Consider the following 25098-nt stretch of genomic DNA (forward strand, 5'->3'; position numbering starts at 1 on the left):
ATCATTACTTCTCCGAAAGCATCAGACAATCATTAAATTATTATTTATTAAAAAAATTATCTTTTTTGGTACATACCAGGGCAATACAGATTTGTCTTTGACGTTCATATGAACTATTAGATGCAGAAATAGATAATAGATAGAATATCTGCTATTGTGAGATTATCCGGTTATTTTTGATGCGTTCAGCTTTTTAAACGTGTTTTATGAGGGGCATTTTAAATCGAATGATTACCTGTGAAACAGTTTGTGCCTAACGTTGCAGTGTTCAGGAAAAATTCATTTTTATTTAAAATATGAAAATGTAAAAAAGTAATAATTTTAGAGTTAAACTCCTCCCTTCATACTTTAGCTAAAATGCAATTTTTTGGTGTATGTATTGCCACCAAATATTTCAGGTTTCCAAAAGCGTTGGAAATATGCATTGTAATGTACATAGTGTTTCATAAATATTACTTTTATTGGCTTACAGTACAAAGGTCTAGAGGAAGTGACATTAAGTGGTTTGTTAGTATCAAAAATATTTCATAAAAGTGATGATAACATATTGACTTGATGAAGCTTCTCAGTACAGGACTGCCATAAATCAGCTTTTCTGTAATAGAGCATAAAGCAGATATGTAATGAAACTCACCCGTCATCTTGGTGGACTTGAAGGAAAGATTCGTCGTTATTTTATTTTACTGGTATGAATCTATTAAACACATGCAGTACGGGCAAAATAACAATGACAGGAGGAAAACCAAGGCTTTTGTCTTTATCTGGCCTGTAAGGTTCATTGTTCTGCAGTTTTTTTCAGTATTTTCGTCTGGTTTTCGAGTCCAGGCTCAGTCCTGATTTATAGATGCTGCGCTGGCGATATGGCAGACATCTTGGACTTGTGTAGTGATGGGTGAAACACAGCTTCGTGAAGATTCAAAACCTCTGTGATTCATTAGTTTCGGAGCAGTGATTCAGAACGCGGATCAAGTCATGTGATTTTTAAGTAAACAAGTTACATCACAACTGTCTAGAAATGTTTCTAAATTTCTATGGTTCGACTTCGACATTTAAAAATAAGAATTGTAGTTAATAGTCACTTAAACAAGTTCTTAAACAAATTGAATAAAATAGCACATATTATAAAGGCACTTCATATTTAATGGTGTTCGATATTTTGTTAATTGCATTTAATAGATTACACTTTCAATAGAAAACATTTGCAATTGGTTTATAAAAAAAACGATTCGAGCGATTCAAACCAGTGAATCGTTTTGTGACGTTTAGAAAAGCTTTGTTTCTCCCATCACTAGTCATGTGATCTTAAATTGTCAACCTACGTACTGTATAAGAAAAACAGCGTAATTTTTTTCCCAAAAGTAATATTAATTTCTTTAGTCGTCCTTTTTTGACGTTTATTTTTACTATGCCAAATATATATATATTATAACCAGGGCTTGACATTAACTTTTTTGCTCACCAGCTCCTGTGGCTCGTGGTTTTCCAAAGTTACGAGCCATTCAACATTTTCACTGGCCACAATCTTGACTTGTTATGAGAAAATATAAAAAATATCTATATGGCAGTTTTTCCCCATGGTATCGATTACCATGGGGAAAAACTGCCATATAGATATTTTTTATATTTTCTCATAATTTGGCAGAAGGTATATTAGGCTGCTGTCACTTTAAGACGTGAAACGGATCCATTATACTGTTACACATGCGTTTATTTCTTAATTGCTTACGTTCACTTAAAACATTACTGACTGTTTACACGGAAATACTCGCCAAGACCGGCATTTTGACATTATTGTGTGTGTTTGACTGTTTACGTGCAGAAAGCAGTGGAAGAGATCTCAGTTTAGAGCTGAGTGAGGAGGAGAGGCGGAGTGAGGAGAGGCGGGTTTGTGTGTAATGAGAGAGAGAGAGAGAGAGAGAGAGAGAGAGAGAGAGAGAGAGAGAGAGAGAGAAGCTGGTATCGTGTATCTATCGGAAGTGTTTCAGTGACACTACATTGCACTTAGTTTGTTATTTCCGATGCCTTTTTAATAGACTACAGCTAAAAAAATGTATATAATTAGTATAAAATTCAACGTCAATGTGGCTAGTAGTGACGCCACTGCTGAAACACACACGCATCCGGAGAGTTGGCGGATATTCATGTCAAGCCCTGGTTATAACACGACTGGTTTCCAGATATATTCTCTGAAAGCACGATCACTCTTGTACACATTTGTGCCTCAGTTTTTAGATATCTTCATTGTAAAGCAAGTCCACAAGCGTGTGTTGTGTGGTTATGGATACAGCGAGGCTTCATCGGGTCGAGTGTTATCATGGCTTTGCTGGTGTGTACACTCTAAAAAATGCTGGGTTGTTTTAACCCAATTTTGGGTCAAATATGGACAAACGTTGGATCAAAAATGCAATTAAAAAATTTAACCCAATGGCTGGGTTTGTCCATATTTGACCCAAAATTGGGTTAAAACAACCCAGCATTTTTTCGAGTGTAGAACGCCTTCGCTGTGGTGCTGGGATGAGACATGAACAGCAGGAACATCTAGGATGAGGATGAAGAAGGACAGAAGACCTTCATGCTGCTGTGTTTATCGTCCGCCTGAGATCAGTCTTTAGATGATGAGGATTCCTCCGCTTGTGTGTGTGTGTGTGTGTTGGTTGCTGTTCCTTTCTAAATCCCGGATTCATAGGATTTTTGGGGGAATTTGTCCGTGTGCAAATGAAAAACATGTTCTTGAGTCGCTTCTCCGTGTCTTTCTCTGTGCAGTTTGTTGTTGTACTTGAAATGTTCTGTCCTGGTCCATCATGATGCACTTCTCAAAGAGTTTGAATATCCGAATGAAAGCTTTGATGTCATTGATAATCTAAAAAGAGTGTATATTTACTCATGGTTCCACATGAGTTGTTTTTGTACCTTGTACCTTTGTTGTGTGGCTCTTCTATAGGATATAAACACGAGGGCTTCTATCACACTAAAGGGCTCATGATGCAGCTGTTACTTCTTCTTCTTCTTCTTCTTCTTGGTGCTTCTACATTTCATGAATGTAAAGCCATGACCTTGATCTGAAAACTGTTCGATGGTTTTCATAAAGAGACTCTTTTACATAAAAATATCTTGTAGCTACAGTACTAGGATAGTTTGAAATTATATTCAAAGAACGTTGTGTTACTGAAATGGATCTATACCTCTTTTACAGTTTACTGAGATTCACAGATTGGCAGTGACTGAAATCTTCACCCAAAGAATTGATTCATTCCTGCAACCAAAGATATCAATGCCACGGGAATCAACATGCCTTTACAGTTTAAAAACGTCGTTTCTTACTGACAAATATCGTAAAAGCCCTAAATCCATATGAATGACCATGGAGATGATGAGATTTGAAATAGCATGAGTTAGTTGGTTACACTGTACAAAACAATCCTTTCAAAAAACGGTAAACTACTGGCGGCTGTGGTTAACAGCATCATACCGTAAAAATACGGCGTGTTACTGTTTGGGGTTCCCACGGGTCCTTGAAATCCTTGAAAGTTTGTGAATCGGAAAAAAAGATTTCAAGGCCCTGGAAAGTTTTTGAAAATGGTTATAATAGATACAAGTCCTTGAAAGTGCTTGAATTTATTTTGTGCAAGAAGTTTTCTGGAAAGAAATCCGTATTATTCCCTCCTGTCCGCTAATGTGTTACTTCGGCAACACTTTGTGGCCTATACGTACTAGCTTGCTTGATTTACGTTAGTTACGCGCATTTACACTCTTCGTTAAAAGAGAAGTTCACTTGAAAATGAAAGTCAGCTCATGATCAAGCCATCCTAGCCTTTATATAGGGAGCTATACAGTTGGTTACAGGACATTACAAGTGTTTATTTTTTTAACGCCTCCAAATGGCACTTTTCTCACTTCAAATTTTTTTTTAAAGGCTTCCACTTTTAATGTGAAATGTGATAATAAAATATATATTTTTTCATATATATATATTAGTTCAAAAAGCTCATAATTTTTTTATAAATATTGCGTAGTATCATAAAATCCCTTCAAAATTCTAAATAATCAAAAAATATTATTGAACAAAAATATATTACATTGGTTTTTCTGGGGAAAAAAAGAAGTTGCATCTCAAGGCTTCGGTCACTTTTGACTGCGACAGAGCCAAGTGTGTGACGTGACCCCTAAATGAAGATGACCAGAGGGTTATGTCCTTGAATTTTAGGCTATTGGACCTGGAAAGTCCTTGAAAGGTCCTTGAATTTGAGGTTAACCGAGGTGTGGGAACCCTGTGTTTATGCTTAAACAGCTATACACTGTTCAATTACAGTTTTATACTGTAGCTGACAAACCGCTATTTAGCTGTTCATTTCTAAAACAGTAACACGCCTTTACGGTATGATGCTGGCAACCACAGCCGCCAGTAGTTTACCGTTTTTTAACAGGATTATTTTCTACAGTGTACCTTTTCTACCTTTTTTTTTTTTTTTTCATTTCTGACTTCTCACCCTTTGCTCACTTTGTCAATGTGATTTTATTGTTGATGTTTTAAGTTTTGACAACGCTATGTCTAAAGATATTTCTCAAATGATACCATGCACCTCATGAAGGAACACAGGATTTATTACGCTTGCTAAATCATATCATCCATTACAAATACAAAACATGAAACACAGTTTTGAAACTTTGAAATGATAACAATTCAGATTCATTGCATATCTAAATTCTTATGTTTCTCAGCAACTGGGATGATACTGAATCGGCTCGATTTCATCTCCTCGAATTCCAACGAATAGCTGCTAATGTTTTGAACTGCTCATTTCATAGTTTCAAAAAGTATTGCTGCTAACATGGGGTGTTGAAGCTGTTCAGCAGAGAGCCGTAAGGGCCGAGTTTGGGTTTGGCTGTATTGGGTCGTAGATACGGTATGGTTGTCATGTGATCATTGATCAAATGGCTCGTCTCTTGAACAGCTTTTTTTATTCTTTATTTATACAGTCACACATTTTGTACAGATAGCTGAAGAAACCGTTTGATGGTTTGTCTGCATGTAAACCAGAGTTTCTACTTGGTAAATTGTCTTCCTGTGCCACAGTTTCTGATATTCTGTTACTGTTTTGTTTTGTTTTTTTTGATGAGAAAAAAAAGCATCTTCTGTTTGTTTTTACTTTTTTTTTAAACTGATCTCCTGAATTTCTTTTTTTAATAAAAATCTTGTTTGTATTTTGTTCATTTTTTTTTATTAATTCACAGCATTTTCACCTACAGTAATAACACCAAAACATCAGCTTCAGTTGTTATTTTGGACAATTTCATGCTCCCAACTTTGTGGGACCAGTTTGAGAGTGGGCGTTCAATCTTCAGCTGGCTGGCACGTGACCTGTCAGTGGCTGGCTGGCAGCTGCCAGTGGTGATCACGGCCATTTGACTGGTTTATATTCATAATAAGAAAACTATTCATTTCCTTACAGCGAGAGTGTCAGGCAACGCGTTATACTCGTAGTTCAGCCGCGGGTGACTGGATTGAGCGTCCAGCAAATCGTCAGTAAGCTGCCAGTCTAATCACGGCCATTTGACTGCTTTCATTGGGATACAATTCTCTAAACGCCAATCATGCAAAAGAACACAATCATATTAACAGATGCATAATAAATGCTCTAGAGAGAGGAACACAAACACTGCCAAAAATAAATGGTTTCTGAAAGTTGCCAAAGGCAGACTGCCAGACAACTAGCCAGCCACTGACAGGCAGTGTTGGGGAAATGCATTACAAGTAACTTGAGTTACGTAATCAGATTACTTTTTCAAGTAACTAGTAAAGAAACGCATTACTTTTAAAATTTACAACAAAATATCTGAGTTACTTTTTCAAATAAGTAACGCAAGTTGCTTTGTTTTCCCATTTATTGACTGACAGCTCTCCTGTCCTCATGTTGAGACGTGTGTGTGTGTGTGTGTGAACATGATGTTAATTGTAGGCTAGTTCTAGACTAAATGTGAGCATTTACTCATCTCACTTGCACAAAAAAAAATTAAATATTCCTCAAAATGAATAAAATCAGTGAAATGCAGAATCAGAATACTATGCAAACCTATGCAAAAAAATAAAAAATGTATGCATTTAATCTCACTTTATTGACCAATGTACTTGCTTCTCACCTTCGATGATTCAGTTAAATAAGCAGAAATGGCTATAGATAGATTGATAGGAAGGTTTGCTTGTGTGCTTTCCTCTACTGTACACATGTCCTTCAGCCTGAGGATTATTATTTCACTTTTGCTGTGAGAGGGTCTTTACATTTGCCCAGAAACAGAACTTTTGTGTTATAAAAAAATTATCCCAGCCCAGGTGGGAAAAAAGTAACGCAAAAGTAACGTAACGCATTACTTTTCTAAAAAAGTAACAAAGTAATGCAATTAGTTACTTTTTAAGGGAGTAACGCAATATTGTAATGCATTACTTTTACAAGTAACTTTCCCCAACACTACTGACAGGTCACGTGACATACCAGTGGCGGCTCGTGTTCCAGCATGACTGCGCACCAGTGCACAAAGCAGGTCCATCAACACATGGATGAGGAGTTTGGTGTGGAAGAACTTGACTGGCCGGCACAGAGTCCTGACCTCAACACGACAGGACACCTTTGGGATGAATTAGAGCGGAGACTCGAGCCTTCTCGTCCTACATCAGTGCCTGACTGTTCATTCTTCTTCTTTTCTCTGTTCTTTCTAGTTCTCTCATACCCGTCAGCAACATAAGACAACTTGCCAATTTACTGACTTAAAAAGCTCTAATCAGAAACTTATGTTAGTATAGCTCAAAAATAAATCATTGTTTATCATGCCTCCCTGATGCCACAGTTTAATATCTACTCATCAATTACATTCATAGACAAAAATATAAAGTGCTTATTGAAGACAGATTGGTCATATGCAAGCAGAAGTGCTGCAGTACATTATGGGTATCCATAAATGATGAACTGTCAAATACAGAACAACATATATGAGAAAGTTACAGAAATGCAATGCATTATGAAAAATTACATGCAATACACAATGACAAATTGTGATAATTCAAAATTGTATGACATTTTCAAATTATGTTCAGTCATTGTTTGTTTTTCACTGTTTGTTGACACGCAACGTTTAAACAAAAAACTGATTAAACAGTATTAAATAATAGAGCTTAATATAAACTCTGCATTTGAACTTTCTGAACCAGCTTAAGTGAAAACTGTTATTAACACACAGACTAACATCATCTGTCATAAGCAAAAAGCTTTTTTCTTCATTTTTGTGGCCAACATACAAACCCACATTTGATGTACATTTTTAATTTGTATTATTAATTTAAATTTAATTCAAATTAAACAGTCTGTTAAATGTTTTAGATTTTGACCTTTGAATAAGTTAACACACAAAGCACACATTCACATTACCTGAGAAAACACTTTTACAGTGTTGATTTTCCTTAAACCTAACGAGACATAAAAGGCCACATACATTGGGTTTGCTACACAACCGTGGCTCATTCTCGACCATTACCAAACAACTGCAGCAGGAACGTGAACAAGTACACGACGTCCAGGTAGAGGCTCAGACTGGCAAAGATATATTCTTCAGGACTCATGGCGTATTGCTTGTTCCCCATCAACAGCTGCAAATCAAAGGCTAGAAACTGAGACAGAACAGAAGAGACTCGGGTCAGTCCACATTATATCACCTTGAAATCCTCATTATTTAAAACCATAATCCTTTCTTGACTAATCTGCTCCTCACCATGGTAAACACCACCGCTCCTATGCTGGCGTAGACCGCATGTAACCAGGGGACCTTTGACAAGAGAAACGATTAGAAGGCGACTAGCATCTAATCTAGGACAGATCATGGTTTTGTACAGATCTGGACTGGTATTATTAGCCAGAATCTAAAAGAATCTACAGTCCTGAACATTATTGTAACACATTACAATCAACATGCATTATGTACACATTTCTTTGGATGTAGTGAGTGAGGTAAAACATTACTTAATAAATGTAGCACATTCATATTTAAGTTACTTTTCAGTTGAATTAATTTGCTTAAACGTTTTTTAATTTACTGAATTAAAATTCTCTCTGGTCTCAGTAATATAGTCACTTAGACGTGCAGTCGTGTGGGAACCAGTGTTGAGCGTAACACATTACATGAGTTAACCAGTAAAGTAATGCATTACTTTTAAATTGGCAACACTTTTTTTTCAATTTTAGTTACTTTTTAAAATAAGTAACACAGTTACTTTGTTTCCCCTTTAATTGTATTGACTGACAGCTCTCCTGTCTGAGTTTTGTTGAGTGGAATTGTGAGTAAATAATAGTGAGTAAATAACCGTGAGTAAATAATAGTGAGTAAATAATCGTGAGTAAATTATCTTAAGTAAATAAACGTGAGTAAATAATCGTGAGTAAATAACCGTGAGTAAATAATAGTGAGTAAATAATCGTGAGTAAATAACCGTGAGTAAATAATCGTGAGTAAATAACCGTGAGTAAATAATAGTGAGAAAATAATAGTGAGTAAATAACCGTGAGTAAATAATCGTGAGTAAATTATCTTAAGTAAATAAACGTGAGTAAATAATCGTGAGTAAATAACCGTGAGTAAATAATAGTGAGTAAATAACCGTGAGTAAATAATCGTGAGTAAATTATCTTAAGTAAATAAACGTGAGTAAATAATCGTGAGTAAATAACCGTGAGTAAATAATAGTGAGTAAATAATCGTGAGTAAATAACCGTGAGTAAATAATAGTGAGTAAATAATCGTGAGTAAATAACCGTGAGTAAATAATCGTAAGTAAATAAACGTGAGTAAATAATCGCGAGTAAATAACCGTGAGTAAATAATAGTGAGTAAATAATCGTGAGTAAATAATAGTGAGTAAATAATAGTGAGTAAATAACCGTGAGTAAATTATCTTAAGTAAATAAACGTGAGTAAATAATCGCGAGTAAATAACCGTGAGTAAATAATAGTGAGTAAATAATCGTGAGTAAATCATAGTGAGTAAATAATCGTGAGTAAATAAGCGTAAGTAAATAATTGTGAGTAAATAATCGTGAGTAAATAATAGTGAGTAAATAATCGTGAGTAAATAATCGTGAGTAAAAAAATAGTGAGTAAATAATCGTGAGTAAATAAACGTGAGTAAATAATCGCGAGTAAAAATGTGAGTAAATAATCGTGAGTAAATAATCGTGATTAAATAATTGTGAGTAAATAATAGTGAGTAAATAATAGTGAGTAAATAATCGTAAGTAAATAATAGTGTGTAAATAACCGTGAGTAAATAATCGTGAGTAAATAATAGTGAGTAAATAATAGTGAGTAAATAATCGTAAGTAAATAATAGTGAGTAAATAATTGTGAGTAAATAATAGTGAGTAAATAATAGTGAGTAAATAATCGTAAGTAAATAATAGTGTGTAAATAATAGTGAGTAAATAATCGTGAGTAAATAATAGTGAGTAAATAATAGTGAGTAAATAATCGTAAGTAAATAATAGTGAGTAAATAATCGTAAGTAAATAATCGTGAGTAAATAATCGTGAGTAAATAATTGTAAGTAAATAATCGTGATTAAATAATTGTGAGTAAATAATAGTGAGTAAATAATCGTGAGTAAATAATCGTGAGTAACAGCGTTGTGTGTGAACATGATGGTTATTGTACCTCTAGACTAAATGTGAGCATTTCCTCATCTCACTGGAACAAAAACAGAATCACTATTCCTCAAAATGAATAAAAACAGAGAAATGCAAACTCAAAATATTATGTGAACCTCCTATAATTAAATATGTTAAATTACACAAATATACTGTATGTATTTAATCTCACTTTATTGACCAATGTCTTTGCTGCTGAACATTGATGAACCAATTAGGGGAGAAAAAGACTAAGTTAAACATCATATTTGTGTTTCATTTTTCTTTGTTTTTCTATTGCTGAAGAGTGTTGAACTTTCTTCTGTGTTCTACTCTTCTGCAATACAGAATGACATCACCTTCATGACATGAAAGGTTTGTCTGAGTGGCGCCCTCTACTGTACAGGCGTGAATTTGCATTTCCTTCTGCCTGAGGATTATTCATTTCACGTTTGGGGCCCTATTTTAATGATCTAAGCACAAGCGCTCGGCGCAAGACGCGCTCAGCACATGGTCTAAAAGGGTTTTCTCTATTCTGTTAATGAGTAATGGGTGTGTGTTGGGCGTAACGTGAAATAAACCAATCAGAGTCTCTTCTCCCATTCCCTTTAAAAGCCAGTTGCGCTCGCGCCATGGAGATTTTGCAAGTAGAGAAACTGAACGCTTCTCTACCATGCAGACCATCTATGGGATAATGTGTACGCGTGTTGTGGACCCGCATAAGGTGCCTATAGGCGCATATTACTAATGCGCTCTTTAAATAACAAAAAAATATTGCGTCGTTTATTTCTGTTGCCTCAAAATAGCAACGCAATAATGCTCCTGAACACACTCGTTCTCAGACCAGCAGCCCATGGGCGACAGATGGGCGCAAATGCATTTGCTATTTAAACAATGTAGCGCAGGACGTGAAAATGAAAATTGCGTCGAGCTGAAACTAGCACAAAATAGGGACCTTGGTGTGTATATTTGCCCAAAACAAGACCTTCAGGGGTACAGTAGGTAATATCAACCATAATGTTAAGAGATCTTAGTATGGTCAGGAAATGAAGGTGTAGATTACATAGGCTGTGTTGCTGAGGTTAAAGTAATGCACAAGTAACATGCATTATTTTACATGAAGAGTAACTAAGTTACCTAATTAAATACTTTTTTAGGGAGTAATGCAATATTATAACGCATTGCATTTAAATGTAACTTTCCCCAACACTGGTCCTCAAGCTCAGTGAGGTTTTACTATAGTTTACTTTTACTTTCTGATACTTACATAACCAAAGGGAACCACGAATCCCATGACAATAGCACAGAAAAACATGACCATACACAGAATGAAGAGAAGACCTTGGTATGAGGTGATGTCAATCTATAGAGACAAATCAACATTATTGTATTTTCCATGTATAAACAATTGTAATTATTGTACTTTAAAGCAACTTTGCTTTATAAAAGCAATATGATAAAAGACACCAATGTGCACTAAAAATGTAAATGTATTAATATTAATGATCAGGATAAGTCATCAGTTGCTCACCTTGCTCTGAAAGCTGAAGATGGTGACGCACAGAAGAACGGTGGCAGTGATGCCAATGCACAGCATCACAGACGTGGTGTTGTAGAAACTGTAGGAGAAATGTAGATATTAATATCCTGTGGAATTTAGAAAAACAAGTTTGCAAACACGTACAGGAACTACACGAACAGAAATGCCATTACCTGGAGATAAAACCCAACATGGAAGCCATGCTCAGAGTCTTAGTTTGCAGCGTTCACAAAAGCATGCAAAATAAATGACAGCGTGGAAAAGAGGAAGAAAATAATCAAAGAACATTTAATTATATGAATGCAGTGTAATGCAAACATTTCAAGTATGGCTCTAAAATTATTTTTGGGCTACTGTAGATATTCCTTGTTAAGACAAAAGGCAAACATGTACTTTACACTCTTAAAAATAAAGGTTCCAAGAGGAAGTTTTTCTTTTTCTTAGTGTGAAGAACATTTGAATAATCTAAAGAACGATGGTGCATTTGAAAGGTTCTCCATGGGTGTTAAAGGGGATGTTAAAGGTTCTCCATGGGTGTTAAAGGGGATGTTAAAGGTTCTCCATGGGTGTTAAAGGGGATGTTAAAGGTTCCCTTTCGTAGGGAACTCGCACTGCGTCGTTGAAAACGACTCTTTGGGGACGCTCCCTAAGCGTGCGCCTCTGAAGTATGAATGAAACTAATCCAATCCTGATTGGTGTTGCGTCGTGACGTAACATGTGACGGCATAACCGGATGCATAAAAGTGTCGCCGGCGCACACACACATTAGCTTTCGCTCTTCAGCAAGCGCTCTCTGTTTTTGTCTGTCTTATTTGGTGTTGTCTGTCTGATCCAGTCACTGTATTATGGCGAGTGAGCAATTCATTAGATGTGTGCACCCCTGCCCAAAGTATATTACGAGTGGGGACACGCATCAGTTGTGTGTGAATTGTTTTGGAGTGTAACACACTCACGGGCAGCTCTCGAGGGGGCTGTCTGTGATCTCTGTGAAACACTCCCTATCAGTACTGCGCTCGCGTTCCCCGTGGTTCAGGTCCCGCGTCCGTTGAGGCGGCGCGGTGACTCAGATCGCGGGGTTCGCAAAGGGATCTTGCAGATGAGGATGAGACTGCTGCGGCACTTTCTCATTCTTCATCTGAAGGTTCTAAGGCTCTCGTTCATGGTGCAGAAGCCCGCGCTGCGGCTTCTTCTGCCCGTGACGAGACCTCGATGTTTGAACTATCTGCTTCCGAGGGAGTGGATGTGTTCAGCATCGAGGCGGCCGGAGGAGCGTGAGTTAAATTCACCAGCTCGCGTTCCCCGCGGTTCGGGTCCCGCGTCCGTTGAGGCGGCGCGTCGACTCAGATCGCGGGGTTCACGGGGATCTTGCAGATGAGAATGAGACTGCTGCGGCACATTCTCATTCCCTATTTGAAGGTTCTGTGGCTCCCTTTCATGGTGCAGAAGCCCGCGCTGCGGCTTCTTCTGCCCGTGATGAGAACATGATGTTTGAACTATACACTTCTGAGGGAGTGGATGTGTTCAGCATTAAGGCGGGTGAGCGTGAGTTAAATTCACACAGCTCGCGCGCGGCGAATCAGATCGCGGGGTTCGCGATAGGATCTTGCAGATGAGAATGAGACTGCTGCGGCACTTTCTCATTCCCTATTTAAAGGTTCTGGGGCTCCCGTTCATGGTGCAGAAGCCCGCGCTGCGGCTTCTTCTGCCCGTGATGAGAACCTGATGTTTGAACTATCTGCTTCTGAGGGAGTGGGTGTGTTCAGCATCGAGGCGGATGAACGTGAATTAGACTCGCCAGCTCACGTTCTCCGTTGTTCAGGTCCGCGACTCAGATCGTGGGGTTCGTAAATAAAATAAATAATAAAATATGAATTTTGCTGATGAGAGTGAGACTGCTGCGGCACTTTCTCATTCGAATGGTTCTAAGCCCGCGATGCGGCTTCTTCTGCCCATGACAAGCACCCGATGTTAAAATAAAAAATCTTCAACATCGAGGCTTAATAGCGTGTTGTGATCCGTGCTGTGGCCAGATGAAAATTAACTGGCCACATGTTAGACAGGAAGCGCTTAATAAATAACTAAGAAAGGAAATAAGTGAACACTTCCTGCTGCAACAATCACAACATCAGCGCCGGAGCTTACCATTTTTATTGATTTATTTATTTTTCCTGACTTGTATAATGAGTTATCTAAGTCATGGGATAAACCCCACTCCTTCCTCTAGAGCCCCTCCCTCTGGAGTTTGGCAACAGATAAATTTATCTCGCTCTTTTGATCAGAAGGATGACCTGAGGGCCATCCTTCAGGCAAGAGGGCTTCAGGAAAGAGGTTCTACCTGAAATAAAAATTAGACCCTTTCCCTCCCCCCCGTTGTAGAGCAACTGAGGTTGTTCTCACAGCGGAGCCCTCAGGAAAACTATGTGGTTGCCCGCCGTCCAAGACGCTTCGGGCCACATCAGTTTCCAGCGAACGCATACTGTTGTGTTCGCTCCAAAAAGCTTGAAAAAGGGCATTGACTATGGTTACAAAATCGGTCTCGACTAATCCCTGCCGGTCATCTGCTTCAGGGGGTCGAGAACAATGCTCAAAGAATACCCGAAACCAGCCTCAAGGGGCTGGTTCCCGTAATAGATTTTGTTGAAGCGTGTCAAACGCTTACCCAACATATCTGCATGGGTCCTGCGTATAAGCAGGATTGGGTGATGGAACAAAAAGTATACTCTTTACTGGTCAGAGAGGCCATATGATGGGTTCCTCCTCCAGACAGGGAGTCCGGATTTCTCAGCCGGTACTTTATAGTTCCAAAGAAGGATGGAGGGTTCCTGCCGATTTTAGATCTGAGTCACTTAAATCGTTCTCTGAGGAGCTTCAGGTTCAAGATGCTCATCGTGAATCAAATCAGGTCCGAGGACTGGTTTATCACGATAGGTCTAAAAGACGCATACTTCCGTGCTCCATCCTTCCAATATACAGGAGGTTCCTGAGGTTCGCTTTCGGGGGCGAAGCGTACCAAATTCGGGTTCTTCCGTTTGGCCTAGCACTCTCCCCTCACAAAAGCTCCAAGTGTATGGATGCAGCTCTGGTCCTACTGAGACTTCAGGACATCCTCACACTTAATTGAATCGACGACTGGCCCATTCTGGCTCAGTCTCGAGCAATGGCAGTTCGGCATTGAGATGTCGTCCTTGGCCGTATTCCCGAGCTTGGGGGTGAGACTCAACACGAAGAAAAGCGTGTTGGTACCAGCTCAGAAAACTACGTTTCTGGGCACATATGTCTTCCGCGTGTATCGAGTCCATCGGGGCCATGGCATCCGGGATAAAGCTAGGCCAGGCCATCACTGTAAAGCAATTTCTAAGACTGCTGGGCCTCATGGCAGCTGTGTCCAACATAATACCTTTTGGACCTTCTACACATGAGGCTCCTTCAGTGGTGGCTGATAGCCAAGGGGATTTCCCCAAGGGGGAATCCGTTCCGAACAATCAGGGTTACGCGCCGATGCCTTCGTTTCCCTAATTAATATGGAAGAAACCTTGGTTCCTGTCCCAAGGGCCAGTGTTAGCAGCGTCATGTCGCCGGAAAACCGTTTCGACAGGCGCCTCCTTCACTGGCGTGGGCGCGGTCATGGATGGCCGCTTTGCCAGGGGTCTGTGGCAGAACCATCAACATGTTTGGCATATATTTTGCCTAGAGATGTTGGCTGTGTTCAGGGCTCCGAGGAGCTCCCTCCCAGACATCAATTTATCTGAACCGACAAGGGGGACTCAGATCGCGCCCTCTATCCAGACTGGCGCATCAGATTAATCTATGGTCCCAGGGGAAATTATTATCTATTAGAGCAATATATGTCCCGAGGGTTCAGAATCAGGGAGCAGACATCCTGTCGAGGCAGGGGCTGAGGCCCGGGGAATGGAGACTTCACCCAGAGGTGGTGAAGTTGATATGGCAGAGGTTGGACCAATGGAAGTGGATCTGTTTGCGTCTCGAGAGACGTCCCACTGTCCACTTTGGTTTTCCCTCACTCATCCAGCCCCACTGGGGTTGGATGCCATGGTACAGGCTTGGCTGAGGCTTCGCCTGTATGCTTTTCCCCCGATCGCTCTGCTCCCGGGAGTCCTGGAGAGGGTCCGTCAGGAGGGCATCAGTCTTCTTCTGATAGCCCCGTTGTGGCCGGCCCAAGTATGGTTTTCAGACATATTTTCACTTCTGATAGCTCCGCCGTGGCAGATTCCTCTGAGGAGGGATCTGTTGTCTCAGGCGGAGGGCACAATATTCCACCCTCGCCCGGAGCTGTAGAAATTGTGGGTCTGGCCCCTGAGGGGGTCCAGTACCTAGATGCCGGTCTATCAGCTGGGATGGTCAAAACCATACTTTGCTCTAGGGCTCCGTCTACTATGAGATTATATGGCCTCAAGTGGTAGGTTTTTCCACTTGGAGTAGAGAACATGAGTTAGATCCAGTTAACTGCCCAGTGGCTTCAGTTCTGGAGTTTCTTCAAGATCGTTTCTCTGCGGGTCTCTCCCCGTCCACACTTAAGGTGTACGTGGCTGCCAGTTCGGCGGTCCATGCACCACTGAGTGATGGGCCTTTGGGGAGGCACCAACGGGTCATACTATTTCTCCATGGTACATGGAGGTCAGGTCCTTCCTGGGACCTGGTGGTGGTTCTCGAAGGGCTATCCCTGGCTCCCTTCGAATCCCTCCAGTCAGCTTCGCCTAGGACCTCACGTTCAAGATAGCCTTTCTCTTAGCTGTTTCTTAAAATTATTAAGAGAGTGGGAGATCTCCAAGCCCTGGCACTAACGCCAGCTTGCTTGGGGTTTTGCCCCCGGCAGAGTTAAGGCCATCTTGCACCCGAGACCCGGCTATGTGCCTTAAGTGCATTCTAACATGGCTAGGTCCATGGTCCTGCGAGCATTTCATCCTCCACCTCATGTGTCGGCAGAAGAAGAGAGGTTCCTTTGCTCTGCCAGTCAGGGTTCCGAGTATTTACCTTGAGGGGTCCTCTTCTTCGAGGAGGTCGGACCTACTGTTAGTGTGTTTTGGGTCACCTAATAAGGGGCTCCCGGCATCCAAACAAACCATAAGTAGGCCTACAAGGTGCGCAATTTGCCTTCACCTTTGGCCGTAAGGGCTCATTTTAACAGAGGCATGGCGTCCTCTAGGGCCCTCCGTTCGGGAGTGCCCCTCCAGGAGATCTGTGAGGCAGCCGGTTGGGCTACCCTGCACACTTTCATCAGGTTTTATTGTCTTCACCTCCTTAGTGCGTCTGGCGCACGAGTGCTCTCGTCCTAGCTTAAGTGCCTGAGATCAACTTCACTCTAGGACAGGCTTTTTCGGTGCGTGGCCTAGTGGGTATTCGTTCCCCAAAGAGTCGTTTTCAACGACGCAGTGCGAGTTCCCTACGAAAGGGAACGTCTCGGGTTACGACTGTAACCCTTGTTCCCTGAGGAGGGAACGAGACACTGCGTCGTCTTGCCACGCCCCTTAACGCCTGGGAGCGGCTTGCTTCATCGCGAGGCTAATGTGTGTGTGCGCCGGCGACACTTTTATGCATCCGGTTATGCCGTCACATGTTACGTCACGACGCAACACCAATCAGGATTGGATTAGTTTCATTCATACTTCAGAGGCGCACGCTTAGGGAGCGTCCCCAAAGAGTCGTTTTCAACGACGCAGTGTCTCGTTCCCTCCTCAGGGAACAAGGGTTACAGTCGTAACCCGAGACGTTCTCCATGGGTGTTAAAGGGGATGTTAAAGGTTCTCCATGGGTGTTAAAGGGGATGTTAAAGGTTCTCCGTGGATGTTACAGGGGATGTTAAAGGTTCTCCGTGGATGTTAAAGGGGATGTTAAAGGTTCTCCGTGGATGTTACAGGGGATGTTAAAGGTTCTCCGTGGATGTTAAAGGGGATGTTAAAGGTTCTCCGTGGATGTTACAGGGGATGTTAAAGGTTCTCCGTGGATGTTAAAGGGGATGTTAAAGGTTCTCCGTGGATGTTACAGGGGATGTTAAAGGTTCTCCGTGGATGTTACAGGGGATGTTAAAGGTTCTCCATGGGTGTTAAAGGGGATGTTAAAGGTTCTCCGTGGATGTTACAGGGGATGTTAAAGGTTCTCCGTGGATGTTACAGGGGATGTTAAAGGTTCTCCGTGGATGTTACAGGGGATGTTAAAGGTTCTCCGTGGATGTTAAAGGGGATGTTAAAGGTTCTCCGTGGATGTTACAGGGGATGTTAAAGGTTCTCCGTGGATGTTACAGGGGATGTTAAAGGTTCTCCATGGGTGTTAAAGGGGATGTTAAAGGTTCTCCGTGGATGTTACAGGGGATGTTAAAGGTTCTCCGTGGATGTTAAAGGGGATGTTAAAGGTTCTCCATGGGTGTTAAAGGGGATGTTAAAGGTTCTCCGTGGATGTTACAGGGGATGTTAAAGGTTCTCCATGGATGTTACAGGGGATGTTAAAGGTTCTCCGTGGATGTTACAGGGGATGTTAAAGGTTCTCCGTGGATGTTAAAGGGGATGTTAAAGGTTCTCCGTGGATGTTACAGGGGATGTTAAAGGTTCTCCGTGGATGTTACAGGGGATGTTAAAGGTTCTCCATGGGTGTTAAAGGGGATGTTAAAGGTTCTCCGTGGATGTTACAGGGGATGTTAAAGGTTCTCCGTGGATGTTAAAGGGGATGTTAAAGGTTCTCCATGGGTGTTAAAGGGGATGTTAAAGGTTCTCCGTGGATGTTACAGGGGATGTTAAAGGTTCTCCATGGATGTTACAGGGGATGTTAAAGGTTCTCCGTGGATGTTAAAGGGGATGTTAAAGGTTCTCCGTGGATGTTACAGGGGATGTTAAAGGTTCTCCGTGGATGTTACAGGGGATGTTAAAGGTTCTCCATGGGTGTTAAAGGGGATGTTAAAGGTTCTCCATGGATGTTACAGGGGATGTTAAAGGTTCTCCGTGGATGTTAAAGGGGATGTTAAAGGTTCTCCATGGATGTTAAAGGGGATGTTAAAGGTTCTCCGTGGGTGTTAAAGGGGATGTTAAAGGTTCTCCGTGGATGTTAAAGGGGATGTTAAAGGTTCTCCGTGGATGTTACAGGGGATGTTAAAGGTTCTCCGTGGATGTTACAGGGGATGTTAAAGTTTCTCCATGGGTGTTAAAGGGGATGTTAAAGGTTCTCCGTGGATGTTACAGGGGATGTTAAAGGTTCTCCATGGGTGTTAAAGGGGATGTTAAAGGTTCTCCGTGGATGTTACAGGGGATGTTAAAGGTTCTCCATGGGTGTTAAAGGGGATGTTAAAGGTTCTCCGTGGATGTTAAAGGGGATGTTAAAGGTTCTCCGTGGATGTTACAGGGGATGTTAAAGGTTCTCCGTGGATGTTACAGGGGATGTTAAAGGTTCTCCATGGGTGTTAAAGGGGATGTTAAAGGTTCTCCATGGGTGTTAAAGGGGATGTTAAAGGTTCTCCATGGGTGTTAAAGGGGATGTTAAAGGTTCTCCGTGGATGTTAAAGGGGATGTTAAAGGTTCTCCGTGGATGTTACAGGGGATGTTAAAGGTTCTCCGTGGATGTTACAGGGGATGTTAAAGGTTCTCCATGGGTGTTAAAGGGGATGTTAAAGGTTCTCCGTGGATGTTACAGGGGATGTTAAAGGTTCTCCATGGATGTTACAGGGGATGTTAAAGGTTCTCCATGGGTGTTAAAGGGGATGTTAAAGGTTCTCCATGGGTGTTAAAGGGGATGTTAAAGGTTCTCCATCGATGCCAATAAAGAACTTTTATTTTGAAGAGTGTACTTGAGGTGAGGGACTGTTTTATTTTAGCATGTAAGTATTTAATTATAATAAAGTCAAAGTTGATGACATTTTTAACGTGTCTTTAAACAGATACTCACAAAGATTGTAAGCAGAATAAAATTCCATGGAAACTGCCTCCTATAATACAGAAATGATAAGATTATATTACGATGATGTATATTCTCATATAGAATAAGTGTATCGTAAGTGTTTCAATGACTGACCTCAAATCACCGCAGCAAACCAATGATATATATGTGAAGAGAAACAGAAGACTGCAAAACACACACACACATATTGCTTAAGTTAAAGATCACAGGAAATGAAAACCTTTGACATTGAAACATTTGAAAGCATTTATGGCCATATCTGAGTGATCTTACGTACTTGGACATGGAGTATAACATGGGATGTGTTTGAATGTACATCCTCGTTGGAGCACTGAGAAAAGCAGAGGAAGAGAGCTTAGGAGTGTTACAAATCAATACTTCATATAATATATACGCTTGCACAGAACTCATATAACACACTGTTCAAAAGTTTGGGGTCGGTTTTGTCTTTGTTTTTCAAAGTTTTGTTTTCTCACCAAGTCAAAACAGCAAACACAGTAATATTGTGAAATATTATTGCAGTTTAAAATAACTGTGCTCTCTGTGAATATGAGTTCAAATGTAATTTATTCCTGTGATCAAAGCTGATTTCTTCTTAAAAGTGGGCCAATATAGTATAGTATTGGAATAGTACATTTTTAAGTATACTACTAGTAAATTTATATTATAATTACCATAGACATACATAATACAGGCTAGATGTCTCGTCCGCGCTACTGGCCAATGGAGGTCGACGTCCGCACCTGGCGGCCATCTTGTCACAGTCAGCTCGCTCACTCGTAACATTGTGTTTTAATGGTGCATTTACTTTTTAAATACCCATAACTTGCTAAATTTTCAACCGCTGTTCAAACGAGTTGGCTTGTTATAAACGTCAGAGATGTAGTTATGACACTGCATACTTATGAATAATTATAATATTATATATTTCAACATGTTCAAGAATCCAGAATTATAGCCACGTTAATAACGTTTGTAAGAAACAGAGATGTATAGTAACGAAGTAGAACTACTTCACTACTGTACTTAAGTACTAAAAGGCTGTATCTGTAGCTACTCTACTAAAGTATAATTTTTTTCTCATACTTCCACTTTTACTTCAGTAGCCTACATATTTTCTGTGAGTTTAATACTTTTACTCCGATACATTTTTTATGTGCTGCATCAAAAATGTTACGAATCATTTCAAACCCGCATTATCACTGCCAGAGCGGTAGATGGCTCTGTAACCACCAGGTTTCACGAAGCTGGCTCATCAGTGCGCGAATGAAGCGATCGAGAAGACCGCGCGTGCTCCCGTTCTGCTGCCTGCCTCCATTGAGAGCACTTGAGCTTTGTTATTTTGTTTCGAGATGGAAGAACCAGAACCACCACCTTTAACTTCGAGTGATCGTGGCAGTGAGGGTGAGGAAGGAGACCACTCCTGGCCCAACTCAGAGTCCACGTTTTAATTTGTCGGAGAGAAAGACAATTCATAGCCTATAGAATGAAGTGTGTAACTGTTAGCCTTCATGAGGACGCCGCCGACGCACTGAATCGTTCTTTGTTTAAATAGTTTAAAGTTACTATTAGATGTAATGTTATTACCTTGACAAACTATACATCATTAAAAAGATATAAGACTCAAGTTTCAGTATTTGCCCACTATTTTATTCTGAGAAACTTATAGTGACAGTTATGTCTTAATTTGTGTCAGGAGTTATGTAATAAAAAAAATGAGTCGATACCTTTAATATGAATTATGAGCGCCAGCTGCTTCCATTAAAAAAATCTCCTGTGCTGTCGTCATTTGAACGCTTGACCAAACAACGTCCCTCACGGCTTTTAGCTAAAAAATGTACAGATTTTGACAAATATTGATAGATTTCATAGACATACTTGATCTGTTTTTGTTTACAAAGAGTTAAGCTCAGTGTTTTAAGGTGCTCTTGGACATTCCTGTCAAGTAGCTGCGTTTACATGGCTCAATCTGAATGAAATCAATCCGATTAAAGAATCCGAACAAGGTGTTTACATGGACGACAAATAAAGTAATCGGGTTGATGTGCGCGTTTAGGCTACATGTCACAAGCATTACATCTGAGTTGATCGTTTTAGACATGCGCAGTTACGCACAATCAGTGCACTAGACGATTCCCGCCGCCGTTCCACGATGCGCATAACAGCCACCCTCTTACCATTACTTTTTTTGTTTGTTTTAAAAATCAGATTTAACATTTACATACTTCAGCTGCTAATTAGGAGACGACGAGCGCGTGATGTTCTGTGCCGTGCTGCTTGTATTTATCAAGCAATTAAAATGCCTCTGCCAGAGCCCAGAACAAGGCGTTTGTGGATAAGAGTCCGAAGCAAGGACTGGTGGGACAACGTTGTCTTGCACCACTTCACGGACGTGGAGTGGAAGGAAAATTTTAGGATGACACGACAGTCATTTATGACCCTATGTTCAATGGTAGAGGGGTACATGGCACATGCGCATTCCTTTCAGATTTGGTTTTCAGTCCGATTAAGTGTTTACATGTTCTCTTGATAGGATTACAAAAGGAATAAACCACCCCTTTCAATCCGATCGAAATTTCAATCGGATCGAGCTCAATCGGATCAATTAAGGTGTTTACATGAAGGTTTTTCAATCCGATTGAGCCTTCAATCCGATTATAAGGGTCCATGTAAACGCAGCAGCTACTGCTGCTTCAGCCAAATTAATTAAGTGTCCTAAACATTTGAAATCATATAAACAATATGATGTTCAAACTTTTGACTGCTTTCTTTAATAACTACATAACACAATACTTGTACTTTTACTTTCAGTACTTGAGTAGTACATTTTAAAATAAACTACTTGCAATACTTAAGTACAACAAATTATGAATACTTTAGTACTTCTACTTAAGTGTGGTGCTTAAAGAGCACTTCAACTTCTACTGAAGTCACTTTTTTGATAGAGCACTTGTACTTTTACTCAAGTATGGGTCTCTAGTACTTTATACATCTCTGGTAAGAAACCAAACCGTTTGTAAATCCATCAAGATTTCAGCGAGATGAGAGTATGTGTGTTCGTGCAGATCACTCACCGTACATCAGGAACACAGAGCTCGCCAGAACGCTTGCCTGTGACAAGATGGCCGCCGGGTGATGACGTTAGGGACTCTGCCGTAAGACATCTAGCCTTTATTATGTATATCTATGATAATTACTACATAAGGTATACTTAAAAGTATACTTAATAAAATGAACTTGAAGTACTTATTGTTTGTAAGGATTATCAATGTTGACAAGAGTTTGCTGCTTCATATTTTTGTGGAAACTGATGGAAATCTTTTGTTGAATCTTTTGATCAGTTTAATGCTGAGTAGAAGTATTAATACTCCATCTTTGAACAGTGTGCGGTGTTCGGACTCACTGGAACGTGAAGAGAGCGATGACTGCGACTGTAGAGAAGAGCTGCAGCATCAGGATGGAGTAAACCTGACACAAATGACAAGACACATGTTTATTACAAGCATTTTGATTCCATAATCATCAATACATATTTAAGTTTAATATTTAAAATGTCACCTTTCGTATAAAGATTCGTCTAATAAACTTGTCGTCCCAGGAAAACGTTCCTTCACCGCAGTAGTAACCAGGACATCCTGCAAAAGGAAGAATACTTTAATAAATCAGAGCAGGATTATATATTTGACAATATTTATCAGAATGCTATAATAATACCTGCGTTGGCCTCGTCGTAGTTTGGCGGCATGTTTCCTTCCACAGTCTGGACCGTCGGGGAAATCTGTGCAAACAAACAGATTTGGAAAATATGCCAGGCAATAACATGCTGCCAAATAATAACCATTGATCATAATTATTTAACTCACTTTGAGAATGGTTATAAAACACTCTGAGTAAACTTTAATCTTTGATTAGATTATTGTTTATAAGCTTATGGATATGATCCAATACAGTTTAGAGATTAACTGACTGTGCAAATGAAACCATGAAACACAGGACATATTGTCTTGTGAAAAAAAGATCAGTTAGATTGTGTGTATGAATGCAAGATGTAATTCAGTCGGTTTCATTTTTCAATTCTTTAGTCGAATAAAACTGTTAATGTGGTTATGTCTATGACAGAAGCTTGATCTATAAATAGTGCTAATAATCTTCTTATGGAAATATGCCAGTAAAGCACTACACACACTTCTGTGGATCAGTTCTAATGACATTCAGTCAATTACATTTCAAACCAACTTTATTATATTATATTATTATAATATTATTATTTAATTATGATATCATTACTTGCAGATTAATTCAGCTTCACTTTACTTTCACAGTTTACAGGGTTCATAAAGACTTCTGATTTGTATTCTATTGTTATGTTATGATTTGTTATGTTACCTTATCTTATGTTGTTCTATTCTATTATATTCTATGCTATTGTTCTGTTATATTCTATTCGTTTTGTTTTGTTTTGTTCTGGTCTATTCTATTCTATTCTATTGTTCTGTTATATTCTATTCGTTTTGTTTTGGTCTATTCTATTCTATTATATTATTCTGTTATATTCTATTCGTTTTGTTTTGGTCTATTCTATTCTATTCTATTGTTCTGTTATATTCTATTCTTTCTGTTTTGTTCTGGTCTAGTCTAGTCCATTCTATTCTATTCTATTGTTCTGTTATATTCTATTCGTTTTGTTTTGGTCTAGTCTATTCTATTCTATTGTTCTGTTATATTCTATTCTTTCTGTTTTGTTCTGGTCTATTCTATAGTAACTATAGTAACTGATAAAAGTATACCTTACCTTTTTCTGTGTCATTGTCGGTGATGTTTTCCACCGATGTGAGGATACGCTGTAGTTCTCAGAGGAAAGCGGAGAGTTTCAGTCGGTCAGTGTGAGTGTGTGTGTGTGTGTGTGTGTGTGTCTCTACAGTGGAGATTTATAGTATCTATCCAGGCTAATCCCTCCAGCAGGGCTTTAGTTCGTTCCAGCAACGTCTCAGGATGCATGATGGGATCGAGCGGGAAAACACAAGCTTCATAACAGATCCTGGGCTTTCCTTGGACATGTGATGCAACACTTGTGCTATATTTAGAGTTATATAGCATGTTATGTATGTAGGACAAACCTGAAAAGAGAAAGATGATGATACATAAGTACATGTGAAGATGACATGTTGTTTGAGTAGAAAATGCTGGAAAGCTGTGGGTTTGTCTGGTCTTGTTTTGTATTAGAAATATCTAAAAATACATTTAGGCCACTTGAGAAGCAAAATGGGTTGATATTATGGTTTTCTGAAAAGAAAAGAAGAGAAAAGAAAGGAAAAGAAAAGAAGAGAAAAGAAAGATCATAATGAAGTAAGTTAATTCTTAGAAAAAGATCAAATATCTGCGAAAACAAGTTTCTTACTCTGACTCCATTGGCAGATATTAGTCCTTGTTTTAAGCATGAACTCACTTCATTTTGATTCATTTATCAGTAAACAAGACTTAGGCTAATATCTGAAGTCATTTTGCTTATCAAGTAAATGTATCTTAATTGATTTAAGGATGTCTAGATATATTCGTTCTGGAAAACCAGACAGATTTACTGAGGAGGAAAATCATTTTTGCAGTGTTTGACAGACATAGCTCTAGTGTTATATGGGTTATTGCATAATAAATGTGTTTATTTGTTAAAAAAATACTTTTTTTATATGTATTTCATACATATTCTCGTAAAATAGAGTTATGATTGTAATACTATTGATACATAACTTGGGGAGACAACTTCAAGATAATAAAATACCCTAACAATATTAAATATAAGAAAATATTAAAATAATAATGCTAACTTTTTTCATTCAAAATGTTAATATTTGCTAATAACTTTAAGTTAGAAATATTAATAAGTTAATAATGCACACAGCTGGTGTCAATAATTCCCTGTTCATTTCATTGTTCACAAATATTCTCAAGGAACACAAAAGGCCATGATTTTTTTATATTTTAAATATGATAAATATAGTG

The 25098-nt window shown here is 39.4% G+C and overlaps 1 protein-coding gene across 1 annotated transcript; it reads right to left on the bottom strand.

The window, feature by feature from the left end:
- Window positions 1–5183: 5183 nt before the first annotated feature.
- On the bottom strand, window positions 5184–24052 carry faim2b (Fas apoptotic inhibitory molecule 2b). Its single transcript, XM_079597628.1, has 12 exons — window positions 23894–24052; window positions 22816–22879; window positions 22660–22736; window positions 22505–22569; window positions 19379–19432; window positions 19216–19266; window positions 19090–19129; window positions 11376–11413; window positions 11194–11281; window positions 10930–11025; window positions 7759–7812; window positions 5184–7657 (listed from the first exon to the last, which is right to left on the bottom strand). Exons 1-12 carry the CDS (start codon window positions 23906–23908, stop codon window positions 7508–7510), a joined length of 792 nt encoding a protein of 263 aa, XP_079453754.1. The 5' UTR covers window positions 23909–24052; the 3' UTR covers window positions 5184–7507.
- Between the last annotated feature and the right edge of the window lie 1046 nt (window positions 24053–25098).

Source organism: Phoxinus phoxinus, assembly GCF_949152265.1.
Source record: "Phoxinus phoxinus genome assembly, chromosome: 22".
Lineage (NCBI taxonomy): Eukaryota > Metazoa > Chordata > Actinopteri > Cypriniformes > Leuciscidae > Phoxinus > Phoxinus phoxinus.

What these genes read in the sequence shown, in the direction of transcription:
- faim2b (XM_079597628.1), bottom strand. An exon ending in GACGAATCTTTATACGAAAG is followed by an intron (nt 22,570 to 22,659) that starts GTGACATTTTAA and finishes CATTTGTGTCAG; the next exon opens with GTTTACTCCATCCTGATGCT. An exon ending in TTATTCTGCTTACAATCTTT is followed by an intron (nt 11,414 to 19,089) that starts GTGAGTATCTGT and finishes CTGCAAACTAAG; the next exon opens with ACTCTGAGCATGGCTTCCAT.